Source organism: Sceloporus undulatus, chromosome 1 (genome assembly GCF_019175285.1).
Source record: "Sceloporus undulatus isolate JIND9_A2432 ecotype Alabama chromosome 1, SceUnd_v1.1, whole genome shotgun sequence".
Classification (NCBI taxonomy): Eukaryota; Metazoa; Chordata; class Lepidosauria; order Squamata; family Phrynosomatidae; genus Sceloporus; species Sceloporus undulatus.
Genome location: NC_056522.1, coordinates 221954287 through 221972927, shown reverse-complemented (window position 1 = coordinate 221972927; position 18641 = coordinate 221954287). Strand labels below are relative to the sequence as shown.

The 18641-nt window shown below is 40.3% G+C and overlaps 1 protein-coding gene across 1 annotated transcript in view; it reads right to left on the bottom strand.

The window, feature by feature from the left end:
• Positions 1-1565: 1565 nt before the first annotated feature.
• The window catches only part of RND3 (Rho family GTPase 3), a 32464-nt gene continuing 15388 nt past the window's right edge, over positions 1566-18641 (bottom strand). Inside the window, exons 4-6 of the mRNA XM_042458508.1 lie at positions 14304-14413; positions 10021-10155; positions 1566-3541 (exon numbers count right to left, since the gene is read on the bottom strand). Coding sequence (XP_042314442.1) covers positions 3290-3541; positions 10021-10155; positions 14304-14413 — 497 coding nt within the window. The 3' untranslated portion in view covers positions 1566-3289. The remainder of the gene's footprint in view (positions 3542-10020; positions 10156-14303; positions 14414-18641) is intronic.

Here is an 18641-nt window from a genome sequence, read left to right as displayed (position 1 = left end):
TTACAACTGGCAATGGTCAATATGAACCCAAAGTATCCTTTAAGACAGGTGTGAGGGTGGGCTACATGGCCCCACCAATCTGTATCATAGACACCCCCCCACTGACAAAATATAAAACTTAAATCATGCCCCAACTGCCACAGAAACATGGAATTCTATATTCTCCTGCGCTCTACTATCTCCCCATCAAAACACACCCCAAACTGAGGAAAGCTGCCATTTTGTGGTCAAAATCCAAAGGGAAGTAATGTCATATTATTTCAGGTTGTGCTTTGAGTGAGCTCTTAGGATTACTAAATCACATTCTGTAATGTGGGAATTACCCTTCTTGCTCTGAAGTAAACAGAGCCTTTCTTTTTTAAACACAACTGCATGGGATTAAGGGTGCATTCCAGGTCATAATACAACAATTCTAAATGGAGAAATGAACATTACATGCTATGCTGAATGAGGTAAGTCTTGATGAAATTAGCAGTTGGTTAAAAACTAACAAGCAGCATAGGTCTTTAACCCAGAGGGAAAGTGAAGCAGGACGCACAAGTTTGAAAACTCAAATCCAAAAACCTATACCTATGTTCACACTGGGCTCCCTATCTGGATCACGTCACACAGCTTTTGTTCATTTAAATTAATAAATGGTCACTTTTGTATGTTTTTAATTGTGTTGGGCTTTCAAATTGTAAGCCACTTTTGAGTCCTAATTTTGGGGAGAAAGCAGGATATAAATATAACAATAACAATAATAGTAGTAGTAACGACTAGTTTGGCCCTTAAGAAGGACAGCCGAAGATCGTCCTCTGAACTAACCAGGCAACACTCAGTACATTTCAAATTCACTTGGTAGAGTTTGGAAAAGTTTTCTTTTATGTACTAATACTTCCATGCTCTGGGTATGACTCCCTCAGAGATCAGATCTTCCCTAGCAAGCTGCAAAAGGGAAACAGAAGAATCAAAGAACAAGTCACTCCATTGACTCTAGGAGCTCCCTTATAAAGCTTTTTTTTAGGAGGTGGGAAGCACGAATCCAGTCTACTGCAGCTGAGATGAACAGTGATGTTTAGGTCAGGAGTTGGAATTGTGCAGCCCTCCTGATGGACTGCAGCTCCTCATCAGTCCTAGCCAGCACAGCAAATGGTGAGGAATGCTGGGAGGTGCAGTCCAGCACTATTTGGAGGGCTGCAATTTGTCCATCTGTTACACATATTTCAGCCAGGCCACTGGTTTGCTTAAGTGTAGATTGCCACTGCTTCTAAATCTGACTATATTCCATAAACATTGCACCTACTGAATCCTTCACACACTAGAGCTCCAATTCCACTTTTAACAGCCATGGCTCCATCCTATGGAGTCCTGAGACTAGCAGTTTAGGGAGTGGGTTCAGCCAGAGAGCTCCTCTGGTGTCTTTGGTCAAGCTACAAATCCCAGAATTCTAGGGGATGTAGCCGTGGCAGCTGAAGTGGAATCACAGTGCTAACAACTGTGCTGTGCACAAGCACCCCAGATATGTTTGTGCAGAACTTCAGCCTAAGAAGAACAATAAATCACAGAAGAACATAACACAAATATAAACGACTAAACATTTTTTATTAAAAAGAAAAGAAATAAATACTGCAGAAACAATAACCAAACATACAAAGAGACTGACATTTGTTAAAACATGATGGATGTTGTGTTGAAACAGTTAACTTATTTTTCTTTTTACAAATACTTAAATACAGAAAGCACTTGCCAGCTATTTTTTAATACTGCCTTAAGCATACCATTGCATCAATCAAAAGCATATTACGGTGGCAATATATCTGGAATTCTTGTGGAAATAAATACTTCAAAAATGAAGCACTGGAGAAGAAAATGCTTGCACTCAACAAGCCTTAGAGACACTCTCTCAGCAGAGTTCTGGTGCGTACTCCAAAGCATAACAACATCTGCAAACTATTTTGAAGATTGGCTTAGTGGATGTAACAATAGTCATCAGTCAGTGAAAAGGAATTTGACAGAATGTGGGTCACACAAGTAATGTTTAATGATCACTGTCTGGATATGCTTGTATTAGACCTTCAGGATTAATGCAATATCCAGTTTCCACTCGGGACCCCTTAAAGGCTCTGCAGTTCCTCCAGGCTCCCCTCTGCTCCCCCCTCCCACATCAGAGTGCTCATTACAAGTAAACAGAAAACGTGTAATAAGAGACGGTCATCCATATGCAGCCATTTTAAGAGATGCATCATAATGATGATAATTGGGTAGGTTGGCTCATGTGCTAGCTTTAAAAAACAACAACAACAACACCCAGTATAGAAGTGTAGAAAATTTTTATAGCAGAGCAGCACTTATTCCCTTACAGAGTGCTGAGGCTGCCCTCCTTCATACCAAAGGAGACAATTAGGAGGGCAGTAAGACTAACATTCCTTTCTAATTAAGGAGCTTTTTAAATAACTAAACCTTAGCACCATTCATTTGTTAGGGCGTTGTGATTCAACCCAAGATATCGAGATAGTCTACAATTTCCTTGCTAAGAAGGCATCAAAACAACTTGGCTTTTAGACCCATTATTGAATTTTTCATGACAGTCACAATGGTAGAGGAAGATTCTGCACTTGAAAACTACCCTTAAATAGGTTAACATATATATTTTAAAAAGTCAGTCCACATTCACTTCTGGGTTTTTCCAATTTGGAGTTTTTGGAGGCTCTTTGAACCTGACTTGCTTAATTTTCTTTCAACTCTAGTCATCTTATTAAGAAATTATATTTTAAAGCCTCTTAACACAGCATTTTCCTCTGGATGACCTCTCTTTCCTATTTTAAAGATAAACGTAAAGGAAAAGCAATCAAACCCTTTGGGAGGAAAGAAAATCAAACGGCTTCATAGGGGAAAGCTTCACAATGAAGAGAGTAGGGACATTGTAAATTTATTTTTAAAAGCAATATTTTAGCACGTAATCAAAAATCAAAGTCGGTATTCAAAAATAGATCTAAAAATAAGCATCCTCCAGGACATCACTTCTTCAGGTGCTACCAATTCTTTCATTTCTTTAGCACATTCAAATAGAGCTCCCTTCATATTTGGTATTTATCCAAGTAACATTGACATCCCTTCAGAATCCACTCCTTCCTCTACATAATGGCTTCCCCAGTTCAGTTTCTTGCCCACTGAGGGTGAGCCATGGCCTTGAAGCATTGACTGCCCGTAACAATAGACCATTTTCCTTGGGCACATCTTGTTGAATCTTCACCTATCCCACACAAACACATTGTCCTTGCCATCTCCATTTAGGTGACAGAATTCTTCACATCACTGTACAGCTCTTAGCTTTGTCCTTTCGCAGGTCTGTGGTAACTGTTGTGAGTTCCGGCCGGCCAGGCATGTGCGAAATCCGTTGTTTCGCCCTCTGTGACTTGTTTCGCTTGACATTTTTATTTGTTTTGTTCACACAGGCCAGCGTAGCCACATGAAAAATGTCTCTTACACTGTTTTCTGATTGCAAGGCTGAGCATTCAATATAAGTGGCTGCTCCAATCTGTTTGGCCATGTTTGCTCCCTGTAAAAGATTGGGATGAAAAAATATAGAAATATTTTATTTGATTTGTACACTCCTCCCACCCCTTGAGACTGTGTAGCTGATACTGACAGCAGCCATCAACAGAAGTCCATCCAGGGCTAGAACAATTGCACAATCAGAAAATGCTAACTGAAAGCATATGAAAACACACAATTCTCTTAGTTAGCCACTATAATGGCTTGGTACCAGCTTCGGCTGATACGCCAACTGCGGCCCTGCCTCGACCGAAAGGACCTTGAAACTGTAGTACATGCACTGGTAACCTCTTGATTAGACTTCTGTAATGCGCTCTACATGGGGCTACCTTTGTACTAGGTTCGGAAGCTTCAGTTAGTTCAAAATGCTGCAGCCAGATTGGTTGCCGGAACTTCTAGATCAGATCATATAACTCCGGTATTAAGATCTCTTCACTGGCTGCCTATTAGCTTCCGGGCTCAATACAAAGTGTTGGTTATTACATGGCTTGGGCCCGTGTTACTTGAGGGAACGCCTCTCCCCATACAATCCACCCCGCACTCTCAGAACTACTGGGAAATGCTTACTTGAATATCCTAAGACGAGATTGGCATCAACTCGCCAAAAAGCATTCTCTTCTGTAGCTCCCACATACTGGAACAAGCTCCCGGAGGAGATAAGGCTGAGCTCCTCCTTAGATGCCTTTAAGAAAGCCTTAAAACCCATCTTTTCCAGTCTGCATATCCTTCTGACCCCTTGTAGAAATTATTTCCTGTTGCAGATGCTTTTATGACTGGCAGATGTTATTAATGTTCCTTACATGTGATTTTAAGAAAGTTTGTTTAATTACATATGTATTTGTGGTTTTATTTATTTTGTATTTTATATAATGTGTAATTTCACTCAATGTTATGTATATCTGATACTACTGTGAACTGCTTTGATCACTGCAGACAAGCGGTATATAAATAAAGTTTTTATTATTATTATTATGATCTAATAAAATAATAACAACAATAACCACAGAATCTAGGCTTGTGGCCCATGTTGCGGCTTTAATGACTTTGTGCACTGAATATGGAGATGGGAATGTGTCCGTTAAGCATACTATTTTGTACAGATGCCAACTTCAAGAAAATGTACTTTTGGAAATATGATCAGCTTGTTTCAATATATATGTTTCTAGCCCATCTTTATATCCCATGTGTTCTGCCTTTCCCCCTTTGTATTTCTTTTCTTTGTACTGTAATTATACCTTTTACATGCCCAATAAAAATAAAATATAAAGATAAACTCACTGAGAAAGCCAGGAAGGGAGGATTTGAGGACTACACCCATAGCTGGAGCGGGGTTGGGGAGAGAAAGATTACTCATGTGCTTCTGGCCTGACAGAGCTTCAGGATCAGTTACAGCATAGCAACATGGGCAGGTTTATAATGGGGTTCAGTCCTTCACAGTTCATTAATTAATGTCAATAGTCTGAACTCCTGGCTAGCCCTAAAGTTGTCGTCAAATCTCCCAGGATGGTGTCAGGAGCTGAATCTTTCAGCTTGTCTGCCATGCTTTGTAGTGTTTACTAAAAAGGGTATAGCTGCATTTGCTTGCTATTTACTGGGCATGTAATGGGTACTGCAGGCAAATGATGGGATATACAGTGGTATGTTAAGTGCAGAATCCGTTGACCACATTCCTAACAGAAGGGAGTAAAGGCTGCCTCGAGAAGATCCAAGATGTGAAATTGTGTGTGCTTTAGCTATGCTTTGCTAATGCCTGCTGATTACTCTGACAACAAGCCTCTGCTGAATAAAGGTTTTCTAATTTTTCACTGCTGAAGCCTGGATTTCTGAAAAAAGGTGTTACTGGACTTAACAGATGACATGCCCACTTGACCTCTACACTAGGACAGCTCATGAGAGCTCATACACATCTCAGCCATGGCCAGGAAGGAGTCAATCTAACTCCTAGAGACCCAGAGTCATGGTCTTTGACATAAAGTAGCATGTTGTACTGTGACTGGGTTGAGAATCCCGAATAGCTGGGTAGATGCACTTTATTTGCCAAGGAAAATATGTTACCTTTACTTATGTGGTACAAGCCAATGTTTGTACAGCAGTTTTCAGGTCTGGGAGGTGTGTCATTTTGTTCCCAACACAGGTCAAATAATGTGTTTTGATTGTGACCTTCAGCTGTTGGCTTTAAAATAAAACAACAAGCTGCAAAGGGCAACAAATCCAGCCAAATGAACTTCGACAAATCTATCTTCTCAGCTTCTAAGGTCCAAAATACACTGCAGAAATAATCCAGTTTGGGACTGCTTTAACTGCCCTGGCTCAGTGCTAGGGATTCTTGGGAATTGTATTTTATTGTGATGTCACAGCTCTCTGACAGAGAAGGCTAAATGTCTCACAAAACTACAGTTCCCAGAATTCCCTAGCATTGAGCCAAGGCAGCTAAAGCAGTCTCAAACTGGATTATTCGTGTAGTGTGTTTTGGACCTAAGCCTCTATCCGCACTGTAGAAATAATCCAGTTTGACAAAAACTTTAACTGTCATGGCTGATGCTGTAGAATCCTGGGAACTATAGCTTGTTGTGGCACCAGAGCTCTCTGACAGAGGCGGCTAAATGTCTCACAAAGCTACAGTTCCCAGAATTCCAAAGCACTGAGATATGGCAGTTAAAGTGACGTTAACCTGGATTATTTCTGCAATGCCAACACAGCCTAAATTAGCCTTTCCCAACCAAGGACTTTCAGATGTTTTGGAGTATAAACTTCATCAGCCCAAGCCAGGAGCTGACCAAGTTGGGGATGACAGGAGTTAATCTAAACATCTGGAGGAAAGTGAGTTGGGGAAGACTACTGGAAGTTCTCTTAAAATGACATAATGGAACAGTTCAAAAATCAGGAAATGAGGGTAGCTAAAGTGTTTCTGAGATCAAATGGCATCTATTCCATTTCTAATGTAAGGCTTAGGTGAAACTAGATGCAAACAAACACACACGCTTGACCTTGATACCAACAAGATTTACTCGCAGATAAACAGGAATGGAATTAAACTGTACGGCTAAAGAATAGGAGAGACATGGTGAGAAAAAAGTTATTTCAGATCTCTAAATCTTTCCATAAATCAATGGGGTTAATCTTAAAGAAGCCCTGTTTGCCACTGAGCCATTTACAATGACTCAAAACAACCAAAGGCTTTAGAAGTATAGATAAAGGATGCCTGGAGCAATTCTGTACAGAAAGCTCATAAGCTGGAGAAAAATAAATGGTTATTTGGCTTTCCTATTGCAAGACCTGAGATAGACTTGCTCTGATTTAGAGGTGCAGGGGTAGATGAGGATGTTGCCTATCTAAAATACAGAAGACAGCCAGAAACAGTCCTCTAGCCAGAAACATAAACTTTGCTACCCACGTTAGGAAATGCCTCACATACTTTATTGGTCTAGAGCATCCGTGTTAACAGACTATCTGAACAGCATCTAGAATCCTTCAGGTTGCTGAAAATGAAGGTAGGCAGAGTCAGAATTTCGAACTGCTTCATTGAAGGAACTAAACTCAGAGAGCGAAACTTTCTGCAAATTTAGCATTTGGAGAAAGAGGAGAAAGAGACCCTTTTGTCAACATGCGTTAACACAGCTCATCTTCTAACAGACCGAAGTGGCAGACAGATGGTTTTGGATTATGCTAGTCGAATTGTCTCCAGCAAGAGAACTTAACCTCAGAAACACCACACTGGTAACCCGTGGGAAGAAAATTACTGGGGTATACCCACTTGGTGTGTTATTACAGAAAGCTTTGATGTGGAATCCACAGAAATGCATCTCCTAGAGGCCTATGGTAGCCTAAAGGCTTGGAAAAATGCCAAACCATTACTTGGAAACCACTACTAAACCAACACAACTCTTGGGGTTCCTAGTCCCTATTGCTTCCTCTACAAAGTTTCTGTATGAACTAAGAGACAGGCAGCTATTACATGACTGTAGCTATTACACAGGGCCTCAGACAGTCATGACCAACCTGGAAACAATGCAGTGGTTTGTGGCTCAGATGAAGTTTTTTTAAGGGGAGAGGAGGCAGAGACAGGAGGAGCAATGGAGTTTCTTCTCTTATCACAGTGCTAAATTCAAGAAGAGCAAGTTTAAGATCTGGTACAGAGGAGAAATTTCCCTGGTCCCAGGAAATTTCAATCAACACTAAGCCCTGTAAGATTTTAAAAAATCAGCTTGGCTTGAAAAAACAACATAAAACCTTTGAGCCTCAAACCTGGATGTTAAGAGTCACTTTCATAAGAAGTGGAACTGAATAGGTGAAGATTCAACAATGAAGGGGTTAAATATCTTCAGGAAAAGGTTGTTGGCAAAGTTAAAGAGAGAAGATTATCTGTGAAGTCGAAGATTCTTTACTGTTACTTGTGTGCCTCAACAACCATCTCTGAAAATCCATCCTCCATTTTCTTTCCTTCGCATCCCAGAATTTCTGGCATTGGGGAGAAAATGCTGGACATGCATTGCCTTATTGCTATTTGATGAGTGACTGAACTCCTGACAGATTCTTTCTCCTAGGACTCTGCAAAATGCACCCAGAAGTTGCATCCAGTAGGACTACATTCCAGGGGTGGACAACCTCCAGATGGTTTATAAACTGCAGTTCTCCTAAGTCTATCCAAGGTGACAAATGATTAGGGTAAGAGACCAAAGAGGTTTGAATGACAGTTTACTGGCTGAGGTTTATGGAAGCTGTAGTCTAAAACATTTGGCCTTAGGTTGCTATATGTTAACCTTGGGAGTTAGACCAAGGCAACTCAATGAGATTTGCATCTGAGTAGACACTCTGGACTGCACTTCAGAAACAATGGAGTTTGACACCACTTTTACTCCCAAAGTTGCAGAGACAAGTAGCAACTAGTGGGGTGGTGGGCATTTTACCTTTAGTATATGATAGTATTTATTTTATTGTTATGGCTTTGATTTGCCCCTTGGCAAAAAGAGTGCTTCAAATAATAATAATAATAATGAGCAGCTACAGAACTCTGGGATTTGTAATTTTGTGAGCTATTTAGCCTTCGTCGTCAGAGAGCTCTGGTGCAACAACAAATTACAGTCCCCAGAATTCCATAGGATGGAGCCATGGCAGTTAGTGATGGCAACCTGGGTTAGTTTTGCAGTGTGGATGCAACCCATATGCATGAGGGCAGCTAGGTATTGCTATTAAAATGGTATCAAACTTCATTATTTCTGCAGTGCAGATTAGACCTAAGAGGTCTAAAGTAAGGTCTGCATTTTTGCACAAGGATAGGTAATCAATGAATTAGATGGCTAGAGTCATTCTGAAGTCCTGATGAATCTCAAAGTATGTTGCATGCCTGCAATTCAAGCAGGTCAAGTTCCTTGGAGGCCATTTATTAGCAACAAAATGGCAAGGCTTTGTCTGGGCTCAGTCTGCAAAGGGAGAGAAAAGAGCAACATTTCCTGTATGAGCTGACTTCAGTCCTCTCTTCGTATCAGGCTGCTTGCCAAATTCCAACCAATACAAACACATGGAAAATTGAAGAGCTTGGCATTAAGCGTCTGGCCTTTATGATGCCAAAAAGAAAAACTAGCACTATAGAACCAGCAACTCTATTTGAGAAATGTGACTGTTTACTGAAAGTTGACTGTGTACTGAAGACATTGCCACTCAAAAGAAGCGGTAGAACTTGCATATAGAGTTACATTCACTGTTTCCAATTGAATTTTCTTCCCAGTTAACTGTGAATGTCAGTGCCTTAGAGGTGACTAATTTGACTGTTGCCCTTACACTGGATTTATGCTTCTGGATCATTCTTTTTCTCACTCATAAGCAATCTTCACATTACAATCCCATAGAGAATGATGAGTTAGTTTTATCTAAATCAATTAACTTCCTAGAGAATTTGGATAATCCTCTCCCTCTCCCACACATCTACCCCTAGAGTTTATTTTTATTTTATTTTTTTTTTTTAAAAAAGAGAACAGCAATTTTCTAGTTTATGATATAGCACCAATAAAATAGGGGTTTGGTCTTGCCTTCCTGCAGAAAGAGATGGTGGGGAGAAGACATTGAGATCAGATGAAGTTATGACTGAATCATTTATCCAGTCTGAACAGTTTAGTAGAGAAAGTAAACCTATCAGATGTCGGCAAACCAGTGGAGGGCAATGTGTGCCCTTCTTGGACTGCAGGCCCCATCATCACTCATTACTGCCTATGCTGGCTAGGCATGATGGAAGATGTAGTTAAATGTCATTTGAAAGACGAGTTATGAACCCCAGTAAAAATATGATCTAAAAGATGTGCTAAAGTTGGGCATCAGACTTTCTGCTGCTGAGGAGAACTCTAGTCTGTGAAGGTGGTAGACCAGAAGTGGACTGCACAGAACGGAGAATCACTGGTGTCACCTTCCTCCGATATTCCAAAAACCAATGTAATGTTGTGAGAAACATGTATCAATCTATTAATAATCAAAACATCTCATCACACTTACCTGATCATATGATACTGGTGTTTGCCTGTGATTGGACAGCTCCACTAGTGTACTAACATCTGTGCGCAGGTCAGACTTGCAGCCCACAAGAAGCATTTTGGTGTTGGGACAAAACTCCTGGATTTCGCCTTTCCACTGTAAAAGTATTCTTTGTTAGTACTGCCACAGAAACATTGAGAAGAATGCATTAATGCACTGAAATGCTTTACAGTGACTGGGGGGATACAACTCTCAGAATTCCACATAATGACTGGGAGATTCTGGGCACTGTAATTTAAAAAATTACTTTCTCCATCCTCTGGCATATACACAGAGAAATCCAATTTCCATAACAAGTTCAACACAAAGAAAGTGGATGTCATAAAGATTCCACCATGTAAATATTTTCAAATGTGGGAGAAAATGCAGCCTTTTGTTATTTGTAATTTTTATAAAAAAAATTATACCCTACCATCCTCTTTCCATATGATACTTCAAAACAAACCAGAAACATTTTTTAAACTAGAAAGAGAGCTGTTTGCTTGTCAGAAGATGTTTTACATTTCTCTACTGGAGATTGACTCAAACCATGAAGACTTTTCCATTCCCAAGAGGCTTGCAAGGAGAGAGATTGAAAATACGAAACCTGAGATTTAACATTCCCTGCAGATAGGCCAGCTGCCATGGCATAACTTACTCCCTCTCTATGACTCATGGATTCAACTGACAGAAAGGATATAATCAAGGGAGCTTCTTGAAGCAAGTCTAAACAAATGCACAAATTACAAGCAGAAGTATATAACCAGATAAAAATATGATCTTAACCTACGTCACACCAGTGGCACACTCTGCATGGTACATAACTTAACTTGTATTGCAACACAAAGCTTGAACCTTGAATACACAGTATCTACATATTCCTTCCAAGTAAACTGCACTCGTGTAAAAAAGTCCAATCTGTGAAATTATATCAGTAGCAATTTTAGAAATGGATATATTACAGAATATAGACTAATAGAGTGTAAACATGAATGTAATCCACCATAATTGATGCTGACCCATAATAACTGACCCATTAAAAGTAATGGAATTAAAGAACATGCAAATCCATACAGATGCTATTTCAATGCATGGATGAGGTCATGTAGGGAAACATACAATCCCATTCTCTAGTTTAAATTCTGTGTAGGATAAGGTTGATATCCTGCAGATTTCCAGATGCTTTTGGACTTCAACTCCCAAAAGCCCTAGCTAGTATGGTCAAAAGTGAGGGAGAATGGAAGCTGTAGTTCAATGTAAAGTGCTAAAGGTTCCCCATCCCTAGTATAAAACATATGCACATATGACTTACATGCATATGGGTCTCTGTACAATCCATCACCTTTCAATGTTCCTGACTGCATGGGGGAAAACACCGCCATGGGACCACATGTTTAAGTCTCACTGAATTTACAAATCATTTTTGCTTGATCACACACACTGACTATATCACTGTCTTCAACTGACACACTGTAACTCACAACATGCTGAGTACTAAGTCTGCCAAGAACATCTTTTGGAAAATGATAAGACAGATGTAACAGAGGTGCAAAGCTAAGCATCGCCAACAGCCCAAAAATCTAAATTTCAGTGTGTGCTCATGTATTTCCAAATGAGGTTATTATAATTCACCTACTCTGTCTCATTCATGGCATTTTACCAGAGTTCCAGATAACTATGTTGCCTTGTCTAATCCTACTGATTAGCCCAGGCTAAACTAGATCCACTGAATCAACTGGGCAATAGTGAGTCAACACACAGGTAACTCTCATCATTTCAATGGGTTCTAACAATGGGACTACCAACAGGATTCAAGCCAGTCTCTAGTTTGCTTTCCCACTGTTCCTCCCATTTTCTCTTATTACCAGAGAAAATCCATCATGGGAAAAAAAGATGGAATAGCTACACAATGCCTTTTAACTGGGATTAATAGGCGACAGAATTCTGGGTTGAGGTTAGAAGGGTATGTGGAGAACAGAAAAGCTGAATGTCACTGACTGCTTACAGCTAAAACCAAGATCAACATTATCACATGATTGTTGTGTTCTAAACAGGGCTGGGGAGTAAGATTAAGGAGTAAAGGAGTAAGAGGTTTTTACAGGAGTAGGTGTAGGAATAAGGAGTAACAAAATATATTTGTTACTCCTTATTCCTGTTATTACATTGTGCAAGCAAACACCATTGTTTATTTTTTTATTGAGAAGTATAATAGGAGGAAGGGGAGGAGTAACATTAAGAAAAAATATCTTACTCCAGAATAGGACAAGGAGTCACGCCCAAATCACCACTACTCCTCAGCTCTGGTTCTAAGGCACACTATGGTGGGTGACGTAAGCAGAAATCGAGAGAAGGCACCTGGCACAAGGTGTGCCAGAAGTCAGATTATTGAGATAAACTCTCTGCTTTTCCTAGTTTACTCCTTCTTTAGGTCAGATTATGTTGTCAACACACAGGATTCCGAATTTGTGCTGATGTTAATAGTGATAGCAATTATGAGAACATGAGTATTGTTTTTTTAGTATCATTTCAACTGGGTGGCAGGAAGTGAAGGTAAAAAGGGGAGTAGCCGTTGGCTTATTGAGTAACTGCTCTTGGAGTAGAGAAATACAGGTTGACTATCCTTTATCTGGAATTCTGAAATCTAGAATCCAAAACTGTCCACATGGGTGGCTGAGATAGTGACATCTTTGCTTTCTAGTGATTCAGTGTATACAAACTTTGTTTCATGCATAAAATTATTAAAATATTATGTGTAAAATTACCTTCAGGCTATTAGTATAAGATGTGAGCCAAATGGTGTGATGGTTTGAACACTGGACTAGGGTTCAAATCCCGGCTCAGCCATGTAAACCCACGGCCTTGGGCAAGTCACACTTTCTCAGCCTCAGAGGATGGCAATGGCAATCCCCCTCTGAAGAAACTTGCCAATAAAACCCCATGATAGGTTCATTTTAGGATCACCATAAGTTGGAAAGGACTTAAAGGCACACAACAAATAAGGTGTATATGAAATGTAAATGAATGTCATGTTTAGACTTGGGTCTCATCTCTAAGTATCTCATTATATATATTCAAATATTCCAAAATCCAAAAAATCCCAAATCCAAAACATTCCAGGTCCTGAGCATTTCGGATAAGGGCAAGTCAACCCATACTGACCCCTTTCCAAGACCTTGCCAAGGCAAAAAGGGTGGGGCTGTAATGATCCCAAAGGCTTGTTCACACATAGATGCAGCAGTGTGTATGGCAGAGTGGAGCATCATCAGCCCTCCTGATATTTTGGTCTCCCAGAGTCCTTCACCATTGGTCATGCTGGCTTGGAGTAAAGGATCCATATTCCTGAGTGTAGTCAAACCATCCTGAGAGCAAAGGTTTCCCACTTCTGGCTTGTGGCCTCCAAAAAGCACAAGAAGCAGCGGGAGTGTTCAGCAGTATTCAAGGCTTTCCAGGAATGTCAGGAAAAATAGTTCTGGAAACTTTTTGGACTTGATGAGCCATCTACACTCATCAGCTTTTCTCAGACATACATTCCTCTGTCTGCAAATGGTGTAAAGCTGTGGGGAGATCTCTATGTGTAATGCTGGGATAGAAGCTGAGCAGAGACAGAATGATCTATCCAATTTCAGCTCATTTCTATTTTGACTATAACCATTAATTCTAAATTAATTTACTGATTTTTTAAAAAAAATCAGCCTAAAACAGAGCTCAGAAAAGTTACTTTTGGATTACAATTACCAGAATCCCCAACAAAATATAGCACTGACCATGGGAATCTGGAGGGTTGTTGTCCACACATTAACTCTTCCAAGTTCTGAATTTATATACACACATTTACTTCAATTATAAATACACTTGTCCCTCTATATTCGCTAGGATTAGGCACAAGACCAACATGAATATGGAAAAACCGCAAATAACAAAAACACCATGTTTTTACCCGAGAGGACACTTCTCTAGGAATCTCTAGGTCCTCCAGTGCAACTCTGTGTCAACGTCTGACACACACTGACCACATAACTGCAAATGCTTATTAGAGAATTCTTTCTAGGAATCTCTAGGTCTTTCAGTGCAACTTTTAGTTAAAGTTTTTCATAGAATTGCACTGGACGATCTAGATATTGCTAGAGGGAAGATATTAATCAAATCAGTGAATAATCAAATCTGCAAATATCAAAGCTGTAAATATGGAGGGTGAGTGTATATACAGATGGAAACAATGACATTTCATAGCTCTACATACATATCTTTTATTTCAGAAAGCTTACCTTTTTCAATACACTGTCAAGTGTTTCAGGACGGCTAATGTCAAAACAAATTAAGACAGCATCAGAATCTGGGTAAGAAAGTGGGCGGACGTTATCGTAGTAAGGAGACCCTGTTAAATTAAATGAAATATGTTAGGACTGTGTGACTGAAAAAGAAACATTATGTACATGCTGTACAATAATATACACCACCTTCAAATAGAACTGTTTCCATCTCTGCAGTGGCTGCTATGCACGGTTAGCTTCTGTTTTGCTTTGGTTGGTATGGTGGGATCACCCTTTGGATCAACCCACAGCCCAACCAATTGTCTCCACACTGCTGCAAAGCATTCCTGTGGGCAGCCATGCAGCAATACTTGAGGCACATGGTGAGAAATTACCCAGACACGGCTCTCACAGGCAAACAATTTTCAACTCCTATTCAAAGGGCAAAAGAATTCGAAATCCTTCTCATCAATTCAGATGACGGAAGCACAGGACAGTTACAAATTTGAACTGCTTTCTCAAGTCTCCAAGCATTTAAAGTAAACTTGGCTTAAGCTAAAAACATTTTTAAAAACCCTGTTTCACTCCCAGAAGCTTTTGGGGAATATATGGCCTTCCAGAGGTTCCTATCAGTCCTATTTGGGGAGGAAAGATGAGCGGTGCAGTCCAATAACATCTGATGGCCAGATTTTCCTTCTTCCTCTATTTAGAAAGATTATGGCATTAGATCAGGAATGGCAGAGTACCACTAAACAAAAAGATGAATTAAGTTCCCTTCTTCATCTGAGCACCATCCAGAATCTACCTGAGCTTCTGATGTGCATGTTTTGTCAGGCTCACTCCATGTTAGGGCAGATATACGCCTGACAAAATGCTACCATAAACAACTTTTTCAACTAACCAAGACCAGTCACCCAACCTTTAGGAGTAAAAAGAGGTATACAAAAGGAATTAAAGGGCTTAACCTGTATCCATAAAACTGGTAACCTTTGTGGCATATACTAACAAGTGCAGGAATGCACAAACATACCACTTATGTGCATGCTGTAGGCCAGGGTGAAGAAAGTGCTGGCCATGGGCCCATGAGGGACCCAAACCATATTCTGTATCTCACAGCCACTAGGAGGCCCTCAAAGCCTCATTGGGTGGCAATTTATGCCCCACTGCCCCTGCAAAATGGCCATTATCCTACCAAAACTGAAGGCAAAGGGATGTTCCATTACCCCTGAAACTTGATTGTATTGGAATTGGTATCTACCCTAGAACAGCAGTCCTGTTGTAGGCTATCAGAATCTTTTTTCATACACCACACAGCTCCTTATTGCTGATTTAGCAAAGCCTGGAAACTATGGATTGGTCAATCTGGTGGGAAAAGCTGCCCAGCCCTGCTCTGGAATGTTTTTAATGCAAGGTCGCACCATTTGTGACCCAACAAGCCTAATTCAGCCAATCATGTATAGCAGTCCACTAAAAATCGCCTTTTGCAGGTGGTGTCCTAGAAATGGAACAACTTGGCAGGTCACCAGACCAGAGCACTCCTCCATCAGATCTAAGAACACATAGTCTAGCATTTCATTTTCCACAGTATCCAACCAGATGGTTCCAAGAAGCCATGCTGCTTGGGAGATTTTAGAAACTGTAGTCCCAAATGAATTTTCCAAGTACTATATACATTTACATGCAACTATGAATATACGACATCAATAGCATATTTGTATCTTATATCAACAATATAAATCTTTCCAAGTACCCACAGTTTAATGAACCACTAGGCGCTATAGAAATTCCTTACAGTATAAGGAATTTATCGTCTGCTGTGAAGTTTCGGCCTTGCCTCTAGCCTTTCTGGCTAGTTCAACCGAAACTAAAAAGCTTGCTGAAACAGGCCAGCTGTTATAGAACTCAATGACTTAAATATTTTTAAATGGTTAAAAGGCCTCTACCAAGAATCTAAACCATAAGCTGAGATTTGCAACAAGTTGTTTCAGGGTCTCAGTCAGCCACTGCTTTGAGAATATTACATTCCATTCTTCACTGTATTTCCCATTCTTTTCCATACAATAATGAACACCAAGCATCCCAGTTTACACTGCACTGATTCTGAGGAGTGGGACTTCCTTTCATTTCCCTCCCCATAAAGTTGCTGTACCACTAAAAACCTTGAGGTCTGCCTGAACCTGCTCATGGCATGTGGGATGGTACTGTTTGCCTTACAAAAGGATGCACCCTTAGAGAATAATTCAACAGTGGCATATAGGATTGTTGGCAACATACTAGGCATTAAATGTACAGCAAATATCACTCATCAGTCTAGGTTGCCATTGGAAATAAAAGGGAGTGATGAAAACAGGATTCCTAAGGCTTTCACAAAAAGTACGATTTAATTGCATTAGGAAACACTCTACACAGAATTACATCCCCCTCCTCCAATGTCTTGCAAAATAGTGCCTGCTGTTTCATGGTAACAGTAAGGTAAACAACAAAAGGAACGCATTTGAAAGCAGTCCAGCTGGACTGCTAAGGATCACCAGGAAAGAATTTGAGGAATGCTGCTTTTGAAGAAAACAGGAACATATGGACTGAAGCCTTGGCTACAAAAAGCTAGGCAGCTATTTTTCTCCACGTTTTCCACTGTCTGTAATCACATGCCTACGTACTGCTTCAGGAAAGCAGCTACTGTACATAAGCTAACATTATGCTCATCTCACAGTACAAGAGTAAAACGTGCAACAGGCTGTTTTAAACCTCTTCAAGAAGGGAACATTTCCTTCTTCTTAGCACAGTATCTGATTTATTAGTCCTGGTTCAGGCAGGCATGGGTCACAGCAGGAGGAGGTGGCGGCATCTGTTCTCTTAAAAGATGCCGCTAGCCTTTGGATTGGAGATTGGAGTGTACATTGCAAAAAGAGGATTGTGAGAGCCTATGCTGAGACAGGCATGTCCTTGCAGTATTTTGTATGATGAAAGTACTGTACAATGTATTTGTAATTTCAAGATTAACGTCCTCCTGGAAAAAAAACAGGCTTGGATCAACTGCAATTTCATTGGTTTCTGGTGGGAAATGGCATTGGTTCCAAGTAGCTACTGTAGGGGAATCTTGCAAACAAAGGTGCAAGAACCCAGTGCCCATAATTTGCTTATGTAAGCCAATTGTGTAGATTCTCATTTTGCATTCAGTCAGTTTAGTAGCTACTGACTAGGACAGTATCAATGAAATCAAACTGCCTTCTAACCCATGAAACCATTTGTCTATTTAGCCCAAGCACAAACAACTGGCAGGTAATAGAAGCTTCACTTACCCTTTTATGACAATGTAGAGCTGCACCATTTCCTCCCCAAAATAGGGGTGGGGGGATTTCAACTTTTTTAAAATTTTGATTGCAAAAAGATCACCCCTCCCCAATCCTCTGAGGCATGCTAGTGGCCATTTTACTGTATTTCCTGTTTGTTTGTTTTTTTTTAAAAAAACACCCTCTCCCCACATATGGCACAAGCCGAGACAGACAGGTCTTATTTCCAGTTTAGCACTTTGAGGTCTGGGTTCAGAGAGCCACAACCTCCCTGCTTTTCTCTACTTTATCCCCAATGACCTCTCAGTCTGATAGAGAAAGTAACTGGCCCATGGTCCAACCAGTACATTACATTGACAAGACTGGTGGTGCAGGAAGCGATTCATTATAGCTTTCAGCCTGTTCAGAAAAGCCTGCCAAAAATGGTTAACCCATTTGATCTGATGTATTCATGTTTCTATGGCTTACCTAAAGTAAAAAAAAAATCTTCACAGAGGACAGGTAATTTGTTCTATCTATTTGCACCATACTGACCACTGCTGTAATATTCCAGATGTTGTTGAACTATAACTCCTCATTCATCAGCACATTGTCTACAGCCAATGAGAAGTGGACTCCAGCCACACTTGGAGGGCTACAAGTTCTCCACATCTGCTGTACTCCCCTTAGAGGACAAAGCAGTTCCCTACAGACTGACTTACTGGTATATTAACTTCAAGAGTACGACAGGTGTCTTTCCTCTTGCAGTTTCCACACACAACTATCATGTAGCTGTAGGCGTGGGTGCCACTTTCCCTTCTCATCAGGAGATTCTTGAGAACAGGTATAGGCAGGATAAGCCTTTTGCTTTTAAGGATCATTAAAATGTGGACAGAGACACTGCTTGCTCAAGAGAAGTGAAGAGCCTCACCCTGAAAAAAAAATCCTTTAACACATACCTAAGTGCTCAGTCACCATTCCTCAGGAGATCTAACTCCCCATATATGTATATGCATATATCTATGGTTTGCACATATACTCAAGTCAGGCCTGTGATTACATTTGTCAAGCCAAAGAAAGGAGA